At 44.5% G+C, this 22,990-nt stretch overlaps 2 protein-coding genes across 3 annotated transcripts; both read left to right on the forward strand.

The window, feature by feature from the left end:
• The first annotated feature begins 1,571 nt into the window (after positions 1–1,571).
• LOC123184725 (uncharacterized) lies at positions 1,572–2,557 on the forward strand. Its single transcript, XM_044596803.1, has 3 exons — positions 1,572–1,802; positions 1,987–2,075; positions 2,186–2,557. Exons 1-3 carry the CDS (start codon positions 1,752–1,754, stop codon positions 2,337–2,339), a joined length of 294 nt encoding a protein of 97 aa, XP_044452738.1. The 5' UTR covers positions 1,572–1,751; the 3' UTR covers positions 2,340–2,557.
• Positions 2,558–7,704: 5,147 nt separating this feature from the next.
• LOC123187485 (thiamine pyrophosphokinase 2) lies at positions 7,705–13,293 on the forward strand. Of its 2 annotated transcripts, none has more exons than XM_044599357.1 (7): positions 7,705–7,923; positions 8,586–8,774; positions 8,863–8,947; positions 10,043–10,115; positions 11,298–11,399; positions 11,555–11,801; positions 12,944–13,293. In XM_044599357.1, exons 1-7 carry the CDS (start codon positions 7,767–7,769, stop codon positions 13,063–13,065), a joined length of 975 nt encoding a protein of 324 aa, XP_044455292.1. In that variant the 5' UTR covers positions 7,705–7,766; the 3' UTR covers positions 13,066–13,293. The 2 variants fall into 2 exon arrangements, with proteins under 2 accessions (XP_044455292.1, XP_044455293.1); XM_044599358.1 differs by having other exon boundaries at positions 7,842–7,923; positions 8,858–8,947.
• Positions 13,294–22,990: the final 9,697 nt, after the last annotated feature.

The raw sequence follows: 22,990 nt of genomic DNA on the forward strand, positions 1-22,990 counted from the left end.
CGTAAGGTTGGGAAAGAGAGATACATGACATATAGCTACTACCACAAATCCTCAGCTCGATAGCCCACTTGGTATGTGATGTGGAAGGTGAGGAGCTTGATAGCCCACTTGGTGAACCGTCATGTGGTGTCCTTGTTGCGTTAGATGACTGATATAGGGGAGGTGCTGACCACATTTGTGGGGTGAGCCTGGAAGTAGTGAACGAGCTTCCGTAATGCCATGATGATACTTGAGAAGCACTACCAAATCAAAGTCAACATGTGTTGTAGCCATCACTTTTCGTGATCTCAGCAGTGATGTGCATAGCATGGTCTTGACGTGAGATGCCACGCAAGCAAAGACAATGCTCGCACAAGCAGCTAGTCTAGTCGCGACAAGAGCCGGCCACCATCACACTTGTTGACGAAGGTTCAGGGAGAAAGGTCGCCGGCACCGCCAAAATCCCAAATCGGGGTGCTCCGATAACCCGCACTGCCTCATGCTCCTCGTTCTCATTTGTGGTGGCAGAAACAGTCAGAAAACACATACTCGCTATTGTCTTTGTATCTAAAGTTCCAAGATCCTCGTCTTGTCTAGGCAATCACCTAGCAGCAGAGGACCACACCTTCACCTTTGCGCCCGAGCGGACATATTAGGACACAAGATGTCGACATTGTTGCCCATGTAGTTGTAGATGAGATCTTTGCAAGGTGTTGACGGGGAGAGACCGGAGATCGCACACTCCCACCTTATATTCAGCGCTCGATCCATGCCTGACAACCTTTGTGGTGACATTTGCCATCTTGGCACTAACATGTGGGCACGATTTACATGTCTATGTTGACGTGATTCTGTAAATAATTGTTTACCTAATAAAATCCTGCATGTGATTTATCTGCCTAAATAAATGCTAGAATTTTAATTATAGTAAACATGGTAAGCATTTATAATTTTTCTTTCGATAAATGAATTAAAGCTGAGACAGAGATAGTTGGACGAGACTTGCCTGCTCCCCATGCGTGTGTCCATCCGTGCTCCCGCGTACGTGGCTTGATTTGATTGGAGCAAAATAAGGCCCGGCCCCACCCCCTTAAAATCAGGGGGGAGATGATTAGATTAGAAAGGAAAAAGAAAAAAAAAGTCAGCCATAGGATGAAGTGAGAGCACGGATGGGAGCATGAGGAGGGAGCAGGCAAGCTGAATCCTAAGGTGGGTTTCAAAGAAAATGGAAAATCCTGCCCTTTTTTGCCGCAAAATTTCTCTTCTCCCCAGAATTTGCTGCCCGTTTCTGAAGAAACCGACAGCCCCATACAACTAAATTGCTATCTAAAACGTTCGCAAATGTCAACCCCTCCCTGCGAACATTGTCGATATACTGCGGTCCTAAAAATAAAGATAATGATGAAGATTTGCGGCATAGTGGTTACTTCACATTTCATGGTTCCGTGGAATTCGCACTCAACCCAAACTAACATGTTCGTTGCGTCACGTTTCGTGTTTCGCTCACACGGTAGCATTACGGCGCGGGCGTGACCAGTTTACGTGTCGTACGCGTTGCCAAGCAGCGCATTTGATCACCGCACGCTGGCGAATCCTCACTCCTCCGGTCTTCGCAAACTCCAGGTCCCCACCGCGTCAACCGAACGCGCCTCGCCCGCTATATAGCGACCCGGGTTGACACAAAGCCAACCCCCTCCCGTGCTAGTAGGCAACCAGCAACCAAACTACTCCCGCAGATCAATCCTTGGGCGAGAAGAAAGGAAGAAACATCAATGGCGGCCGCTGGTTCCTCCGCCGCGTGGAAGAGATGGCTCCGCCCTGAGGTACGTCGATTCAACCCCCGCTCCTCCCACTCGTTTCTCCTCGGCTCGTAGATCGGAAAATTCCGTGATGAAACGAACTAGCCATGCGTTTTTCTCTTCGTGTTCCGTGATCTCGCTGGGTTTTCGGCGGACGATTTGATCTGTGTTTTCTCGCGATGAATCACGCGCTGCTGGTACGGTGCAGGTGTACCCGATCTTCGCGGCGACCGGCGTGGCCGTCTCCATCTGCGCCATGCAGCTCATCCGCAACATCACCACCAACCCGGAAGTCAGGTACCGAACCCCACCCCAACACGCGCCCCGTCTCGTCGGCGGAGACCCCGATCTGACTTCAACCTTGACGAAACCGTTTCCCAAATCTTGTTCGTTGTCGATCTGTGCAGGGTGACCAAGGAGAACAGGGCGGCGGGGATCCAGGAGAACTTCGACGAGGGGAAGCGCTACTCGCAGCACGGCTTCAGGAAGTTCATCGACCGCCAGCGCCCCGAGATCATGCCGGCCATCAACAACTTCTTCTCCGACCCTCCCAAGTATTAGTTCAGTTCAGTTCAGGCAGGCCGCGCAATACCGCTCTGATGCACTGTTCGTTTCTTCCGAAGATTGCGCCCGGATTTTAGATGCTACCCATGTTGTTAGTCATAATTCGAATCATTTACATGCATGGCCATGGATTGATTGCCTGCCCGGTACGCTTAAGAATCATATAATTCGATTCATTGCCAGGCAATGTTAATATTTGATCATGTTTACGAGTATTACTTTTGTGATTTTAGATCTCTGATTTTGGTTTTCTTTTAGGCAAGCGTCAATTAGCGGCCGTGTATTGTTTCTGTTTAATGCCCTCCAGTTGCTTTACGGTAACACCTCTAGGTCACATGCACTATTTTTTTTTAGAAACAGACCGCATGCACATAAGCAGAACCCAGCCGGAAAAACCTGGATGTTGGGAGGGTGGCATCTAAGGCTTTGTACAATCAAAAATGCGACCTACATAATGTTGCTACGTAACCTGCGTAAACTTCCTTTCCCTTCAACAAAACATCCCCCCTGATTTTCAGGTGGGCCCCAGCCCTCTCTAATGCCCAATTAAAGCCTGCTAAATCATCTCATACGTAGGTCACGTAACAACTATTTCGTAGATGTAGCATTGCTCTTGTACAATCCAAGGTGCTCAGGGAAGATGGTTATAGAAATAACCGAGTGCGGATAGACTGAGTATCCAAGCACCTTGGGTTAATCACTTGCTTTTTGCCGACGGCCGTCTCATCTTCTTAAATCCACAAGCCCAGAGTGCGGATAGACTGAACTATATTCTCCGGATTTACGTTGATTGTTCTGGACAAGCAGTGAACAGGGAGAAAAGCTCTATATATTTTAATGCCAATACACAGCAACCCACACGGGAGGCGCTCAAGCAATCACTCGAAATACATGTTGAAGCCTTTCCGGAGCGCTACTTGGGATTACCTACAGCTATTGGTAAGATAACTAGTGGGATGTTTGACCACATTATGGATCGATGTCGAAGTAAAATGCACGGCTACTCTGAATGGAATATGGCTTGTGCGGCACGAGAGGTATTGCTCAAAATAGTGGTCCAGGCCATTCCTACTTTCAGTATGAGCTATTTCTGCTTACCAAAAAGGTGTGCAAGAGCATTATGTCATGTATGGCCAAATATTGGTGAGGAAGCTCTATAGACAAACGTACACTCCACTGGCTTTCTTGGGATAAACTGGCGACACCCAAAGTGAAGGGCGGCATGGGGTTCCGTGACATGCATGTGTTCAACCTCGCAATGCTCGGGAAAAATGGCTGGCGTCTTCTCACAAAACTGGAGTCTTTATGCGCGCGAGTGCTGAAGGGCAAATATTATCCACATACTGACTTTCTCAATGCGAGTGCTCCTTCTCGAGCCTCGGCTACGTGGAAGGCTATTATTGCGGGAAGAAAGGCTCTAGATGTTGGGCTAATCAAAAGAGTTGGAGACGATTCTACTATCTGCACTTGGATAGATCCCTGGATCCTTGGCAATCTTTCTCTAAAACCGATGAGTCGCATTGGCTCTTCCCCACTGGCCACGGTCTCAGAGTTGATAGATGACTATACAGGCAACTGGAATGTGGAAATCATTCAAGCAAATTTCTTGCCACAGGATGTTGAAGCTATCCTCAATATACCCCTAAATAGCGACGGTGGCGAAGATTTTCTGGCATGGGCCTTAGAGAAATCCGTTAACTACTCTGTAAAATCCGTGTATCGCTCTCTTGTGACTCAGAACGAGCACCACGCTCTAGAGGAAGGGACGATTACAGAAGCTTCATCAACTAACAAACAAATGTGGAATGCCCTATGAAAATTACATGTGGTTCCCAAAGTCCATGTATTCTGGTGGAGAGTACTCCGGGGAATCCTACCAGATTCGGTTAGTTTGAAATATCAACACACTAAACCCTTGGGCCGGTGTGATATTTGCAAAGCTACGGATGAAAACTTGCTTCATGCACTAGCTCATTGCTCGCATGCAAGGCAGTTCTGGATAGCAGCGGCAGATAGATTCCAGCTTCGTCTACCTCGACTGCATTCGGATACTTGGGCGCAGGATATTCTTATGGACTCCCAGTTCGTACAAGAAGATCGCTGCAGAATCATTATGATCATGACAACATATGGTCATCACACAACTGTTGGACTCGTGATCGCGATGGCTACGATCCAGTTCGGGCCCTAAAGTGGATTCATGAAACCTTGGCTATCCTAGATCTTCCGTCGTCGCACAAGGAGAGCTCGGCGGCTCAGTGTTAGCGCCCACCTGAGGCAGGCTGGGTTACCATAAACACGGATGTTGCTGTCAGTATTGAAGACATGAAATTTGGAGCGGGAGGGGTGGCTCTTTCGCACCTTTACTTTCTTGGAACTTGGAGTAAACCTCTATTGGGTGTCACTGACCCGTTCATTGCTGAACTCTTAGCTTTCCGGGAGGGGATGATCTTTGCTCAACTTCGTGGCTTCTCACATGTGGTAATGGAGATTGACTGCTTGGAGCTAGTCAACATCTGGAAATCGCGCGACAATTCTCGTTCAATTGTTGCACCTATCTTCGAGGAATTAGAGGATATTAGTGCTAGTTTTGCTTCTTTGATGGTTACTCATGTTGGTAGATCTTGCAATGTACCAGCCCATCAGTGTGCTCGCCTTGCTTGCTCACTGGATGGCACTGAAAGCTGGCTTGGTTCCAGCCTTGAGTTCCTACGGTCTTGCCTAAAGACAGATTGTAACCTCATCATGCTACTTGATTAATAAAGCTCCTAAATTCGTTACAAAAAAAGAGAAATAACTGAGTTTTGTTTTCTTTTTATGGAAATTCTATCTGGCCGACCCTCGTCGAGAGAACACGCCACCACCCAAAAAATATGGCAAGCATCTCCCACGTTACTCGTAAAGGGCCACGTTCAATTGTTCCTTCCAAAGGATGTGGTACGATTCAAATTCTTGATTTGGGGTATTTCAGTGGCCAGTGTCAATGTTAGTAATCTCACAAAGTGTGTCCCATGTGCCCAAAATAGCGGCCCCGAACTAATTACTAGATCTGATAGTCTTAGGATAGTCAAGATGGTAACTGAAGAAGATGTTTGTCGGAAGATACTTACATCACAAATTATTTATCTTGAGATCTCAACCTTTCTTTTGTGTAAGCATGTGGTACACTATAGTAGAGGACTATACACCAAGGGCGTGGATAGCCCGGATTGACAAGAGTTTCTAAGGACTCTCCGGGCTCGGGACAAGTCGTTCGAAGGCAGGCACTTGGAGGAGATAAGAGTGGACATGTCAAATCCAAGAACTTATTGTTGCGAGCGCTATATTCCTCATACTCGTCAGAGATTGGATCATATAATATCATACCGAAGACATAGAAGTTCTTGCCAAAGAAGGTCAACCTATATATAAGCCCTGCATACCCTCACCAAAGATTCAAACCATTACGAAGCTATTATCGCAAGACCTCCAATCCGTAATCTACACCCCCCTTATTTATCAATCTATACATAATAATAAAGTAATTAGTACGTCTGACCGTCCGTTTTAAAATTACCCCTAAAGTTAGCACAAATTACCCATCATACCATCCATAAGTGAGAAAACACAAACCATTTTTTTCCTATGAAGGCGCTTTTCATTGATTCATTTAGTCGCAATCCCGTTGGAAATCGCAAGTTGGCTAGTAGGGCACTAGCTAGAGCTTCCCTCTTCCATCAGAGAGAACTAGGTTCGATCCCACCTAGCTCCTACATGATTTCCAAAAAAATCAAAGTTTCATTTTTGTAAATTTATGAAAACCAAAAATCATAAAATGTTTGTGGATTAAAAAAATATTCATGATTCTGAAGAACTATTTGCGTATTCAAGAAATGTTTGTGAATTTGAACCAAATGTTTGTGCATTCAAATTTTTCATGATTTTTTTCTAAAAATGTTCAAAAAAACCCAAAAATGATTATGAATTACAAGAGAAGTTCATTGATTCAAAAAATGTTCATGAATTCGGAAAAATGTTCATGCATCCAAAAAATGTTCTCTGATTCCAAAAATGTTCATCGATTCAAAAAATGGCTCGTTCATAATTTTTTTATCAATTCAAAAATGTTTGCCGACTCAACATATTTTCGTCGATTCAAAAAAAGTTCGCCGGTTCAAAAATTGTTCATGAATTTGTAACTCCAACTTGAAAATTGTTCACGAATTTATAGAAAATGTTTGTGAATTTTAAAAATGTATTTTGCTATTTTCATCCTAATGTATTATTTGTTGGGCATCACTGAGGAGTACGACAAAAAGGCGTAAACAGGTAGCAACAACTAGACATATATCTCTTTTGTCTAATAAAAATACACTTCAAAAAAAACATCTCATACTTATTTTGTTGTGCAACACCATTTATCGTATTGTTTGTCATGTAGTACCGTGAAAGATTTAAAGGATTTGCTAATGGCGTCGGGTGTGTGCATGAGGGATGATTTTTTTCTCTCTCCTTGCAACGCAAACATGTTTACTAATATACTTTTATAACCAACACGTAGGACTATTACCATGGAAATGACTAAAACGGGGTAAACCAACGTGTCTCTGACGTCTTCGATGATATCTCTAAATTATATCCATCTGTACCAAAATATAAGATGCCTCTTGACACTTTTGACGTCTTTCGATATTTGGAGGGAGTATCTTTTTTCTTCGCAAGTCCGATTTTCTTTTGAGTTTCAAGAATTGACCAAAATAATGCTATGTTTTGTAATTAAGCACCATGAGGTCTTTTTTTTGTAAACTACTCTCAGTGGAACATGATAATCCCTCCGTTCATTTTCATTATAATATTTGGATATTTTAATACATACTACATATAGTCTGAAATGAGTGGAGAGACCGGAAATCAAATTTGGTTCCCGGATGCACGTGCTCCTGCACACTAAAATTATTTTTGAAACATCAAAAAAATCCAACAAAAAATCTATGTGTTCATAGTCGCATCTAAATGTTCATTTTGACATGTGCAAAAAGAAAAAAAATTGAACACTAAATGTTACCCCGCATGTCACCCTAAATATATTTTTTTCACCGACAAAACACTACTGCTCTATATCGCATGAAATTGTCAAAGATGTTTGCGACACTAACATAAGCATAAAAAAATCATATTTTTTTTAAAAAAACATTTACTATATATTTTTGGTTACTGTTCTCGCGGGAGCAAGATGCTCCCGGGAGTAAAAACGCCTCCCAAAAGAGATACACTCAAACGTGTCTACACACATTTGATTTAGAAAAAAAATAAAATATATTATGAAGAGTGCGAGTATATCTTTTGTGCGGCAGCGCGGGTCCATGAGCAGAGCCCAGGTGAACCACCACCGCACATCCAGCGGCTACTATAATAAACCAGTTGCGCTGGTGACACCGACAGCACATGCGTTGGCATATTCCTTGCAATACGAAAATCAGCGGCATTTCCTATTTTAAGACCTCTGTTCTTTCCCTTGCGCACCAACAGTCCCTCCGGCGACGGCGGCGAGGCGGGCGAATTGGCATCCTTCCTCCTCGACTCGACGCGCGCGTAATCCGAGGTGAGTTCTTCATCCGGCTCCGCTTTCGCTTCGCCATTTGGCCAGCCGGGTTTGGTTTCCGGCCGGCCCCAAGTAAGTAAATCTTGTAGTAGTTGCTTGGTTGGCCGATGGGAATGTTGATAGATGTTTGGCGGATCAATCTGGCCCAGGAGTTCGGTGGATTTCTGGGTCGAGAACGGACGAGGGGGTCATCCGAAATCCCGCTTGGGCAGATCCGTTGAGTTTCCAGGATTTTCCTCTGAAATCCGCCGGAATTTGTCTGCCCGAGACTGAATTTCGGGTGATTCTCTTGTTCGGTTTTCAAGGCGGGAGTTCTTTTCCTAGTGTTTTTGGGTGGGCTGCGAGCTGATGGTCGATCCCAGCAGATAAGATTTAGGCAGGAATGGGAATGCGACACAACATTTTTATTGAAAGGTTCCCAGGTATTTTTGGGGAATGGGTGGGAGTAGGAGGAGGATAAATGTAAGAATTTTTTATTAATTTGTCTGATAAAAGAAAGATGAGAAATGAGCTCTTAATTCGTTAATGTTATCGGCAGAACACTTCGACAAATTTGTGGTTTGCTAGATGGGTGACAGAACAACTAATGGTTCTGAGCATATGAACGCCCTTTTGATCTCATCACTGATTTTATTTGCTGAACTGGTTTTCGTTTTGGACAGTCTTCACAGATCACCTTCAAGAGGACAAGATGTTGTGGCGCACAATTCGCAGTATGGAGGTGATGGCGCATTCTTCGAATTTCCTTCTTCCGAAACTGCATCAGCCTGCCAAGGCTCCAGCAAACAACTATACTCTGGTTGTTCTTAACCAGCAGCTTCCACGGTTCATGCCTCGCCTCTGGGCTCAAGGTAACTAGCTCTACCTTATTTCTTCTTTGTATATTTTGCTCACGGCATGTATCTTTGAAATTGTTCCTTCGAATTTAATTTAGAGCAGCAAAGATGAGAATATGTGCTGATGGTGGAGCCAATCGTATTTTTGACGAGATGTCTCAAATGACAAATGACCTGGACAGAAATAGGTTAACTACTTCCTTTCCTCCTTTTATATCAAAGGTTTAACTAATTTGAAACATTTTCATGCAATTCCAGTCATGGTTTGAATTATTTGTTCATAGATGTGAATCACAAATGTTGAGGAGTTGAATGATTGCCAACACCTACAGTAGCTGCATTTCTATATATTTTATTTCTCACTTGAAATGAGAGGTACATGGTACTTTCAAACTGGAGGCAGAGTTTGTAATAGGTCTGTAGCAGCCAGTTGTAGTTCTTTGGGTTTGGATTGCGAGTGTGGCACCATTTTCTCTCCCGTGATCTGTACAGTGTTACTAAACTTGCCATAACATAAGCTACATGGCCATTTATGCTATGCAACTTCATCTTTGGAACAAATGGATACCTCTTTATGTGCTTTTGAAGTTTTGATTATCCAAAATTTTGAATAACATAGTCTAATATGTTGCTATTTTAGCCTACCCCAACTTGTTTGGGACTAAAGGCTTTGTTGTTGTTGTAGTCTAATATGTTGCTATTTCATTCACTCACTGACAATGCTGATGGTTTCTTACCCAATAGGAAATAGGGTGGGCTTCTTGATTTAGTCCACCATGAACTTGAGCAAAGAAATCATTTTGTATTAGAAGAAGGCACCGAAGCAACACAAAACATACAACTCAAAAAAAAAATCAAAACAAAACAAAAACTAAGAGCTAAAAATGGCAAAAATAAAGAACAGAAAAACACATCAACAGTGCAAAGCTATACAAGGTACAAGCCAGCTGCTGTCTAAGCAGAGGTCTGGTATGATGTCAAGCTATATCCATATGTTAGCATCTCTATTTGTTTTGCTGTACCTGACCAGACAAACAAATACTGTACATGCCTGTCAGCGTATGTTTTCCAAAGACCACTAAAACATATTTATGATCGTGGTTATAGTTCTATTTTGATGCCTATGAGACATAATTGTTTTTTACATCTCAATGGCATTTGGCATTTAAGACCAGAGTCAGTTTTATTGCACGAACTGCTTATATATATTTATGCTTCCTTTGGCCTTATGATCAGACCAGCAAGGTTTCTGCATCATGTCTCAATTGATTGCTATTATCCAGGTATATTCCAGAAATAATTGAAGGGGACATGGATTCTATAAGGCCAGAAGTGAAAAGATATTACTCTAGTCAGGTCTTTTGCTTGCTTCCTCTTCTCTAGTTCACATTATCTGGACATCCTAGTATTATTCAGATTAACATGCTGAAGTGTTGTTTGAAAATATCCTGATGCTGACCTATTGCTCATATAATACATAGTAGACACTCAGCCCATGTATAACTTATGAGATGTATGCTGGCTGTGCAAAAATTGGTAAAATTCATGGGATGATTCAAGCATGAAAAGCCCTGCTGAAGAATGCCAAAATGATGGGAAAATATTTACATGCATCTTTCCACTGCACCATTTGATGAGTTTAGGTTCAGGTTTTCAATGTTAACAACACAGTCACCAGTCAGCGGATCTCCAGAAGAAAGAAACGCTACCAGTTAAAACTCAAAAGCAGTAGTCAGAAGATTGCAACAGCAAAAGCGGGGTTTCTCCTAACAATAGCTAGAAAAAAAATTATTGCCATCAAAGAAAATAGTATTCTAATTTCCTTTAGACATTGACCAATTTCACATCTGGTAGTTAACTGTTTTTTAGCATGTAGGAGACAGCGTTTGTTATAAAAAGTAGACTTTGTTGGTATAAGTTTGGTCCCTTTTTTTAGCATACAGGAGACTGCAGTTTTATTGGTATATTGGACGATTATAGTTAGAAATGGTGTTGTCTTTGTGATCGTGAATAAAATTGCAACTATTTGATGTTGTGTGTAAAACTTGCTATAAAGGAAAAGACGCTGTAGGCTTATATATTCCATTTGATATGGAGATTATTTTTGGCTGTCCTCCAAAATTTCAAATTGGTAACTTGATAGTGTTTGAAATTTCAATTTGTTATGGAAACTCAGTTGTCCAAGGACTTTTCTTACATTGTAGTTGTACACGACAAGTGCATGCAGGCAAGGCCCTTTCTAGGACTCTGCTGTTCCCATCCTTCAGAAATTTTGCATAATTATTTTGATGACAGAGTAACTGGCTGAACCCTAAGTCGAAGATGGCAACACTGACACTGTTTGACATGGAATGACAAGCATCTGTGTCAGAATATTAACTACCACTATTTTGAATCTAACTTTTGAGATCAAGTGGAGTGCACATTTTTGTTGATCTGAATGTAACATAATGAATTTTGCACTGGTGAACTGATCGCATTACAAATGTGATCAGGATATCATTGGCTCATCGTTTTGTTGAACTGTTCTCTACACAGGGATCCAAAATTTCTGATAAATCACATAACCAAGAGACAACAGATCTGCACAAGTGTATTTCCAGTATCCGCCATCGCACACCTAATCATGAAAAGCCTAATGTAAGTAGTGGTTATACTTTCTTATTTGGTACTCTGTCATTGCTATCTTTTACCGTATAATATGTTTATCAATATCAAAACACAAAGTTATGTAATGTTCAGGTACATTTGGTTCTAATTCAACTATTTAACTTACTTTTTCTGGTTCTATGTAGCTTTGTGTTCTTGTTACTGGAGCACTTGGAAGGTTTGATCATGAGGCTGCAAATATCAATGTTCTCTATGCGTTCTCGGACATGCGGATTGTCCTTCTGTCCGATGATTGCTTGATCCAACTTCTTCCCAAAACGCATCACCATGAGATCTATATTGAGTCGTCTGTAGAAGGACCACATTGTGGAATTTTTCCTATTGGAGCACCATCTACAAGCACTACAACCACTGGCCTCAAGTGGAACCTGAGTAAACACTTCTTCTGCTCGTTTGTGACCAGTTGTCTTGCAATTTGAGAGTTTGACTATGTGCACTAAAAAAATTCACCAGCACTTAGTCATATTGAGGTCTCGGCATTCCCCAGGCCAGGCCGGGCTTACAGAAGCCCGACCAGAAAATGCGAAGCCTTGCCTGGCCTGAAACCTGAGAAAACATTCTTTTTCTGCATTTAAAAATGTTAAATAAATCATTTTCGTAATAAAAAATGTATTAATATACATATATTTCCCCAAAATAAGAAAATATGCATTCTGGGCTTTTGGGCTGGGCTTCTGGTGGGGAAAATGAGGCCCGAGCCCAGCCCGGACTCCAGGCTTCTGGGCCGGGCTGCCCATGTTTAGTCATATGTAATGTAGGTTGTCTGGCTGGATGAACCATGCCATTCATGGGCTGGGCCAGGCTGTACTGTGTCCATTTGGGCAACAAAAGTGTAATCAGGTCTAGCCTTGCAGCCGGTGTTTGCCAGGTGTGAGATGCTGTAGCTGTGCATACTAATGGGGAGCAACAGTTATTCAAGAGTGTACCAATTTTGTGCACAATCTTGTCCTGGGGAATGCGAAGTGTGAGATAAAGTGTCCCCAGACAGAGGTTCTATTGGTGTCAACCACATCTTCCACCTAGTATGTCCCTAGTTAGTATACAGTTGATGCTATAAGCATGCGAGTTTTGAACTATGTTTTTCTTTTGGTCTTGCCTTTCAACCTACTATGTGTGGTGAATGTGGCCCGTGTTGTTGTATTGCGTTGTTCCAGATGAGACCCTTCTTTGATGCTTAAGATTATTTGCCAATGAAATCATTTAAGCAACTGCCAGAAAAATTAATGGCTGGACCTAAAGCAAATAAACCGTGCCAAATTAAAGTAGAGGACAGGTGAATCCTTTTGATAAAAAATGAATATAGTGCGACTGCAAGTGAAACCCTTTTTTGCCATCATTAACATACAAGTACATTTCAGTGCACATGAACCGTTAGTATTTGTTGTTGAAGTTTCGGTGCAAAGGCATGCGAGTCGTATAGAAAAAACAATGTGGTTTTTTATTCCATTTTCAATTGTGAAGACCGTGCTACTCCTATCATGGGCTAATTTTGCGCAAACCTTTTGTGCTTCCAGGTGATGCAGAGATGAGATTTGGGAGCATGATAAGCACATCCAACATTGTGGATTCAGATAAAGTTACTGTGCAGTCCGATGCAGATCTTCTGTGGACAATTTCTCTTCGAAATCTGACCTGAAGAGCATCCACTTAATTGGAATTGTCTGCCGTGTTTCCTTTTTGTAAAATCTTTGTTGATCTTGTATGCTATCAGCTCGGCTCTTGTACAGTGCAGCTGTGTTTATGCTCATAAGTTGTTATGTATCTGATAAACAAAGGATATCTTGTGGCTCATGGTTGAAACATCTGTTGTCAGATAGATGGAGACCTGCCAGATTATCATAAGGATGTTGTCGTGGAATTGTCACAGCAGATGTCCTTAGTGTCAGGACTTAGTCGTGAGGCCAAGCATCTATGTGGTAGCTTGAGAGGGGTTGAGTGGGACGAGAGACGCGAGATTTTACCCAGGTTCGGCTCCTCACAATGTAGGTAAAAGTCTATATCCTGCTTCATTGATATTAATGATGATGATTACAAGGGTGCTCTATCTCGAGAGCTACTGACTTGTCTGTCTAAACCTAACTTGTGGAACTTGTCCCTCTTCTCCTTTTTGGGGAGCCCTGCCCCTCCTTATATATGTTGGAGGGTCGGGTTACATGTGAAGTCCTATTAGGATTAGGACTAGTCTATCTCTAATATAAACTGGATATAAGTCCAGGTCTTAACTCCTTGTAAGACAAATATTCCTCATGTCTTTCCTCTTAAATCGGCCCATCATTAAACGTGAACCGGCCTTCTGGGCCTTGGGCCTTGTCATCCGTCTGTCCCGCACGCCGGGTTACTAGTGAGTCATAATGACAAGGCAGGTTGCTCGTAAACCGCCAGGTCAGGGCGGGTCGCCAGTAACTCGCCAAGTGTTAGCGGGGTCTTCAGATAAACCGCTAAGTCCGGCCGGGTTAACTTCCAGCCGGTTTACACCGCGCGGTATATCCCCGACATTAGCCCCCCAAGTTTAGCTTGGATTTATTCATGGTAAACTTATGCTGCAAAATAAATACAAGAACAAATTTTACAGGTTATGCTCCGGGTTAAGAATTTTTGTAAACCGGTACCTGATCATCCTTAAGTCCTTGTTATTTCCTCCTTCTGGGAAATCTGGGTCAACAGACCAGCTTCATAATCAATTTGCCGACATTGGTTTGTCACCGAGAAATATTGTGAAGAATAACTCCTTTGACTCAGCTCCCAAATCCGGTTTAAGAAATATGGGTCTGAAAATACTTATCTGATATTCAGCCGGTTTGAAGATGTAAAACTTGCCGGTTTAATATTACCAAAATGGTCGGTTTATAAATATTGATGGCACCGGGTCATAATTGTTGTCGACACCGGGTCATGTAATTGATCTTCCTGATTTGCTCAAAACTGATAAAATGAAGATGTTCCTCCTTTATATGCATAATACCTGTAGCCCCCCAAGTCTTAAGAGGAGAACATAGTGATAACTTAAGACTTGCTCCAATAAGTGTTTCAACCTTGAAGAAATCCGATTAGTTCATCTCAATCATATAAACTGAATACTCCATATATGTAGCCCTCAAGTGCCGGGTTGTCATGCTTGCAGCAACCTGGAACTTGTAATTTCCTGATGCTCATAAAAAACTTCAACCAGTGTAGCCCCCAAGGGCCGGGTCATTATGTAAATAATGAGCAGGGACTTTGAAAATATGATCATGTAGACTTTAACAACAACGTGTAGCCCCCAAGGGCCGGCTCAGTAAGATAATATTGAGCTGGGACTTTATATATACTTCATTGAGAATAACATTATATTATGTAACTCTCATCATGGGGCTTGAACCCATATCCACAAGGTTGAGAGCTTTGTGCTTTACCAACTGAGCAGTGGATCCTTCAATAATAGATGAAAACATGTGTACCTTAAATTGTTGACAGAAGCAATTGGTAGCCCCCAAGGGCCGGCTCATTATAATATGATGAGTCGGGTCTTCAATAAGGTGTACAAAAAATGTCTTCGCATTAGCCCCCAAGTGTCATGGTGCATGCTTGCAGCGACATGAGACTTGTGTATTTGATGTAATTTCAACTGAAATAATGTAGCCCCCAAGTGCCGGGTCGTAAGCCTGCAGCAACTCGGGACTATTCCTTCAATTGTAGAAAATCATATCTATTGATAATATGATAGCCATTGCGCTAAAGCGACTTTGAAAACCTTAATCATAATACTGGTTATTGATAACCATAATAAAAATCCAGCCATGTTGGCTATTTGAATAATATACCCAATGATTTATAAGCGCATAATTCCAATGGCGCAATCCAAATATATACTGGCGACTTATAGTCCAAAGCCAGGCCGGTTTAACAAACCTGTTTCTGCATACAACAAGTTTAAAGTGTCCTGGCGGTTTACCGCCGGACGGGTCATAACGCCCAACATATAACCCGGGTTTATAATCAAGGCTGCACTTTAAGAATAATCAAATATGAAATAGATCATACCTGTGACATTGAATCACATTGTTGGTTTTACCAACTTTTTGTAGTAAAGGTGATAACCCCAATCTTGAGTACTGATAACTCCTTCCATATTGTGCCGGTTTATGATAAAACCGTATCGGGTTTGTGATAAACACCGGATTAACCATATATAATACTGGTGACTTGTAGTCAAACCAGACCGGGCTGATAGACTCCGGATTATAACTTGATCGTGTACTGACAACTTGTAGTTGAAAGCCGAGCCGGGTTGATAAATACCGGTTTACTCCATAATAGGATGGTAACAGAAAATCAAACCGGGCAGATATTCTTTGGATTAAGATTTGACCGTGTTTCGTCAATTTGTAATTGATAGCTTGAACCGGTTTAGAACTTTGTCGGTTTAAAAATACAACAAAAATAAAAAAACAGTTATCAAGAAAAATTGTGAAACAAAGGCAATGACAAAACCGTTTACAAAAAGAGACTTATTTGAGCTGATCAGATGGCGTTACCATGGTCGGACACGACCAAGCTCCTGATAGGTGTAGCTATGGTTCAAGTCAGCCAGGTCCCCAAATGAAACCATGGCATTTATGCCGATCAAGTGGCATGGCAATGGTTCGGGTTCGACCAAGCCCCCAAGTGATTCTGTGGCCTTAGGCCGATCAAGAGGCATGACTGGTTCAGACGTGACCAAGTCCCCAAGTGATCTGGTGGCTCTCGCCTATCAAGAGGTATTGCATTGGTTCGGACACGACCAAGCCCCCCAAGTGATATAACATGATGCTTTTGAAAAGCTAACTCAAGGTGTAAACCGAAGGCCGCTTTAGAACAACTCCATGTAACCACACATGATGTAAAAGAACAAATACCCCGCTTTAGCTGAGGTTCCCATGTGATCAATAATATGTCATGGCCAGTAAGGCAGAATACACATGTTTGAACCGCACATCGTGGCAGCAGGTCTTCTTTGGCAATTTTTAACTTTTTGCAAGAGATAAATTCTTCTTGAACCGGGATCTTGAACCGGATATTGAGAGCTTCAAAGCTTTGTGGGAGACATCTTTCCCTTGAACCGGATTTTAAACCGGAATCTTCATTTTCAGCGGGAAAATTTTCCGACGGCCTTTAAACTCGAACTTAAGAGAGGTTAATTCCTTTTTGAACCAGACACTGTAAACTGGATATTTAAGAGCTGCAGTCAGACTGACTTCCCTTGAGCCGGATTTTAAACCGGAATCCTTTCTGATGACCCGGATCTTCTTCATTGAACCGGGATTTGTAACTGTCATATACTTTCTAAACCGGAAATTTTCTGATGGCCTTTAAACTTTCATCAATATAACAGTAGCCTCCGGGACCGGGTTATCCTTTCCTCCATCGTCCTGGGGTTCTTAAATTTGCTGAAACTGGCAAGATTCGCTGAGTCATGTCATCGTAGCCCCCGAGTCTCAAAGGTGACTCGAGTAGTTGGCTTGAGACTCTCCATATTTGACCGTGATATAAATCGGCATAACTTGTATATCATTGGCGTTGATAGCACGACGTTAATCCATAGAAGGTTGAGGTGACTGCGGCGGGTTGCAAATGATCCCATATGAGCCGTGTCAGCAACTCGACCAATGGTTTCTTCCAACCGGCGATTTGAAATTAATCAAAACTGTAGTAGCGGCGACTTGTGCGCCTGCCCATTGAACCATCCAGTGCAAACGGCGGTTTGATAATAATTTGTCTCCAATTTGAAAGAAAACCGGGCTACCTAAGTTGTGACTTGCTCATACCCAATAAACAGCTCATGCAGACAGGTGCAGCCTGGTATGTTGATGTAGACCAGGCCGCGAGAGACGGACGACAAAAGCGACCGCAACATCAGAGGCAGCTCGGATAGATGAATCGGCCGCGGCATTGTAAACCGGTGCGGACGGGGAAGATCGGCACCGGTGTCGTAAACCGGCACGGACGGGCGAGTTAATCGCAGGCATGGTCCCGGCAAGCTGATGTAAACCCACGGTATAGACCACTTTTACAATGAATAATTATCCTGCATATCAAAAAATACAGCCCAAAGTAATTGTTCTTTTGACAAAAAACAATACGTTTCATAAATGGACTTAGATAGATGTCACCTGATACGTTAGGCCGGAATTTATCCGCCGCCGTGAAGCTAAAATCAACCACGGATAAGTCACCCGCAGGAGCAAACGGATGAACCGGCCGCGGCGTTTGTAAGCCGGTGCGAACGGGTGAGTTGGCCGTGGCGTGGTAAGCCGGTGCTGACGGACGAGTTGGCCCCGACGCTGATGAAGCGGGGGATGGCGACTTGCCCATGTAGCCGTCCAGCAGCATGGCACGGACCAACCCTAGTGCAGTAATCTTAGCGCACCCCTTTGCGACACCTTTGTAACAAATAATGGTTCTGCCAAAAATAGCAAAGACCAGAGTAATTGTTCTTGGAGAAACATTATTTATGCAAATAAAATATGTAGGAAGGATAGCACCTCGTAATATTATGCAGTGCCGGTAGGCTGGCTTGTCGCAGGTACTACGAGGCACATAGTACGCCGCGCTCCCGTCAGTCTCCATGATTTGATTGATTTGACTCTGAATCACTGATCCGCTTTGTAGCAGCGCACTGCTCCTGGACCGCGGCGGCACCCACGGGTCAATGATAGTGGGGTCAACGGAAGCAGAGGCGACACGGCCGCTGAGGTGGCAAATCCGGCTCCCTTGACAACTCTTGCTTTCCATATTTTTATTAGTGGAAGTACTTTTAGAGTTGATTTGTCCTCCACGCTCAAAATAGCAGGAGCAACAGTTGATTCCCTCGGGACTTGTAGCTTGAGATCTACGTGGAGCAGCAATATTCCGGCCGATTGGACTGCTTCTTGTCGATATAGTAGCAATCGGACCCGGCCATTGATCCTGCAGCGGAAACTGCTAATAGCTTCGGTTAACTGCAGTAGTATTTTGGCTTCGGCGGAAAAAATCTCCTCTCGATCTCGACGAGTTATGGTAGTTGCACTGATCCAACTCTAATTTCCTCTGGGTTTTAAATATTGAATACGCCGTTTTGACCAATTGACAGGTCTTGACGGATTGGTACTGCTGCCTCCGTTTAGACCATAAGTCGTACGTACGGATATGATCTGCGGTGAAAAAATAAACTCCTTCGCCTCAGGAACGTGCTCCAAAATTTGATCTGGCGTCGGATCGTCGGATCACAAGCACATGCCGTGCCGCGTCATGCAACCCTAACTTTTGATGTAAATCTTTTCCAAACCGGCTCTTCTTCATCGAAAAAATTGCGAACTTCTCGATCCATGAGAAAGATCCCTCCAAGAACTCAACATCACCGTGCGCAGGCTCCACGGTGGGCGCCAACTGTCGTGGAATTGTCACGGCAGATGTCCTTAGTGTCAGGACTTAGTCGTGAGGCGAACGCATCTATGTGGTAGCTTGAGAGGAGTTGAGTGGAACGAGAGACGCGAGGTTTTACCTAGGTTTGACCCCTCACGATGGAGGTAAAGCCTACATACTGCTTCATTAATATTAATGATGATGATTACAAGGGTGCTCTATCTCGAGAGCTACTGACTTGTCTGTCTAAACTTAACTTGTGGAACTTGTCCCTCTTCTCCCTTTTGGGGAGCCCTGCCCCTCCTTATATATGTTGGAGGGTCGGGTTACATGTGAAGTCCTATTAGGATTAGGACTAGTCTATCTCTAATATAAACTGGATATAAGTCCAGGTCTTAACTCCTTGTAAGACAAATATTCCTCATGTCTTTCCTCTTAAACCGGCCCATCATTAAACGTGAACCGGCCTTCTGGGCCTTGGGCCTTGTCATCCGTCTGTCCCGCACGCCGGGTTACTAGTGAGTCATAATGACAAGGCAGGTTGCTCGTAAACCGCCAGGTCAGGACGAGTCGCCAGTAACTCGCCAAGTGTCAGCGGGGTCTTCAGATAAACCGCCAAGTCCGGCTGGGTTAACTTCTAGCCGGTTTACACCGCGGGGTATATCCCCGACAGATGTCCAATGGTATATTTTTTGTGCGTTTACGAGTGACGACCGACCATGTCTTAAACTGTTGAAATTGGGAAAATGCCACTTCGGCCGGCCCTGCATCTGCAGGAAAAATTGTAATTGCTGATTTCTTTTTCGTTTTCTGGTGACTAAATGACCCGTCGTGGTAAATGGTAAGGTCAAGGTTTGAGCTGGAATTACTTTCGTGGGATTTCGACTTCTCGTAATGCTGCCGTTCTAAGATAATTTGAATGGATTATTATCGTAGGAATGGGAGTGGAAAAGCGTGGAGCACAGAGAGGATGAAGGAGATGATAGAAGGGAAGATTGGTTATTTACCCTTACTAGCATTGAATCATATACCTCAAGTCGAGTATCATTTGGTATTTAAGAGCAATTCATAATGGAATGACATTCGTGAAAACCGTGGCAAATGAAAAAAATCACTCCAAAATGCTTTTGAAATTAACCTTTTTGGAGCATCATTTGTTTTGCCATGTCCTCCGTGAATGTGAGTTCATAATGAAATTTTGCAAGCAATCAAAAAATTGATCAATAGTATTTGCTAAAAAATAAAATGTTTTGATTATTATTTTTCAAGATACTGAATTCCATTGTTTATCTGAGCTCATATGAGCTCGAGCTTAGTGAATCTGCTTAGTTTCTTATAGGCACAATTCGGCACACGGTGGCCTACCTAACTGTGACTTTTGACCCGAAAGACTCCTGTGTCCGACAGGTTCTTACTCCGGAACGAATCCGCTCTCCATCTTGCCACGTTGTTGCAGAGGTGGTCTGTCCAGAACTGCCTCCCGTCGTCGACGTGCATCTCCTCGAGAGCCATGGCGTTCTCCACGAGGAACTTGGCGAGCTGGACGCCTGGACCTCCAAGCAGTTGAGCTCCTCTGGCGAGTTGAACTTCAGCGTCGCCTTCCGCAAGCAGCTGAGCGCGCAGCTGCTCAAGGTGGGGAGCTTTGAGATGTGGCAGGTATCTCTGACGATGTCGCCTCCTTGCACAGAGACGGAAGCCATGGAGGCGGCGAGTTTGCTGAATCGATCCATGGTTGCGGCGAAGGATGCTCCAACTGGATCCTTCTTGCACGCCTTGTAGCGAATATGGCTTAGCCTAAGCCAAAGCTCGGACATCACCGGGCATGAGCCGAGCAGCCTCGCCATTGTCAGTGCCACCTTGTCCTTTTTCTTGTACTGGTAGCTTCCGTCTACTCCGAGGAGCTCCAGGTTAGGGAATGTGGGCAAGATGGGGCCGCCTTCTTCCTCCTCGCCGACGACGATGTCCTCGATGCTGCCAAGGTGCAGCTTCAGGGCCCTCGTGGTGGAGAAGCTTCTGAGCATGCGTGACGGGGGCTCGCGCCCTTGGCCATAGCGGGAGACATCGAGTTCGACCCGCGCGAGCCCTGGTGCGGGCGATGTTAGCGAGAGCTTGATGGAGAATCCCCGGTAGCAGAAGGACCGCAGGCTCGGCATGTCGAGCTCGATGCCGCTGTTGACCAGAACCTTGAGCTCCTCCTGGGTCTCCGAGTCACTGTAGTGGAGGCCGCTAGTGTCGAGCTCCAGGGAGGTGAGCGTCGGGCACCGGAGAAGGAAGGGCCGCCCAAAACTGTCGTCGGGATCCGCCTTCTCCACCATCTTGCGTTTGAGGTTTACCAGGACAAGGTTCGTAAGCGTCGGAGCAGCGTGAAGCATGACCTGGAGATACCCCTCAGAGACAATGCAGTCGCGCAGTTGCAGATCGGTCAGGCGCGGGAGAGCCAGGACCGCGGACCGCGCCGGCCACGCCGACGGCGGGTCGAGCTTGCAGTGGGTGAGCTCCAGCAGCCGGAGCATGGCGGCGCACGGCAGGGACTCGAGCCGCGGGCGGTGTTCGTAACTGTATCTCCGACACTCGAGGTGGAGCTCTTCCAGTTGGGACGCGGCGGGGTGGCCGAGGGCGAGGCCGTCGACCCTGTCGTTGTCTGGCTCTTCGCCGTAGTTGTCGTCCTTGAGTATCCAGTACGGTTTGGCCCGGCGGTAGGCATCATAGTCCAGCCTGTGTAGAAGTTAACCACGTTGCCTCAGTACACGTAGGATTAGAAAAAAGAGTAAGTATGAGTCCTAGTAGTATTAGGATTCCTAGTCCTAATCTATTTTCATAGTCCCTTATGGTGCTCCTTGTAACCAAGAAAAGAAGAAAAGCAATAAAGCAAAGCAAGGCACGACAGGAGCCTTTGGCAATACATCGATTCGTTTGTGTTCACAGAGTTCCGCCGAGTTGTTCCGTCGATATCGTCTCGATCCTGGTGGCGCTAGTGCAAGCCACCGGCACGTACGTCTACGGTTAGACTACAGGTGCACGTAGTGCTAGCAAGTTACAAAATCAGTTAAGCTACTAGCTTGCTTGTTTCTTCAGCTAGCTTTACGCACGCAAGTGTTCTGTCCTGATGATTTGATCTAGCGTTCAAAAGCCAACAGCCTGAACGTAAGCCTCTTGAAGCGTGTGCCGGGGCTTAGCGGGCCGCCGCGGTGTCCGCGGAAGATGGCGAGCGCGGTCTCGGCGGCGCTTAAGAACGCATCGAACATGGCGTCGGAGAGTGGACGTTGGCGCGCTGTCACCTGCGTCCATCGACGCGAGGCAGGAGATTATATGGGACGGGGTTATGGGATCGACGCACGAGCCAGGTCGTGGCATAGGGTTTGGTTTTGGAAACGGATACGCACGCGGCGGGCCGATGGCAATTGGATTCGGTTTGGATTCTTTCTGCTTGTCAGGGCATCTCCAACCGTTGACCCCCTGAGAATGCATAAAAATCGTCCCCTGAGGGTGACCGGCGATACAATCGGCGCTCGGGGCGGTTTTATGCCCAGTTGTCGCACCCAGGCGTCGAAATTGGCCCACTTTGCAACTCAATTTCGGCGAATAAAAGGCCCATATGGGCGAGAATAGGCCCATATTCGGCGTGGTTTCGCCGTGTCTCGGCATTCAATTATCAACACAATTATTTCTTATCACATATTTCATCACAGAAAAATCAAATACTTCAACAAAATAGTACAGCAACAAATAGTTCAATACAAATTATATAGTTCAACAAATAAAAACTCGTATTTCATCACACGGCGTCCCCCTTGAACCTTCATAGGTGCTCAATCAGATCTTTCTGCAGTTGATGATGCACCTGTGGGTCTCGGATCTCCTGACGCATACTGAGATAGGCAGTCCAAGTTGCCGATAGCTGGTGATCAACTTCGGCTAGAAGACCCTGCCTGTAGTATGGTTCAGTGTCAAACACTGGGTCTTCTTACTCGCTCTCGATGATCATGTTGTGCAAGATGACACAGCAAGTCATAATCTCCCACATTTGATCTTTGGACCAGGTCTGAGCGGGGTACCGAACAACAGCAAATCGAGATTGGAGCACACCAAATGCCCGCTCGACATCCTTCCTGCAAGCCTCTTGAAGCTTCACAAACCAGGCGTTCTTGCCTCCTGCCACAGGGTTTGAGATCGTCTTCACAAATGTCGACCATCTCGGATAG

The sequence above is a fragment of the Triticum aestivum genome, chromosome 2A, assembly GCF_018294505.1.
Source record: "Triticum aestivum cultivar Chinese Spring chromosome 2A, IWGSC CS RefSeq v2.1, whole genome shotgun sequence".
NCBI lineage: Eukaryota > Viridiplantae > Streptophyta > Magnoliopsida > Poales > Poaceae > Triticum > Triticum aestivum.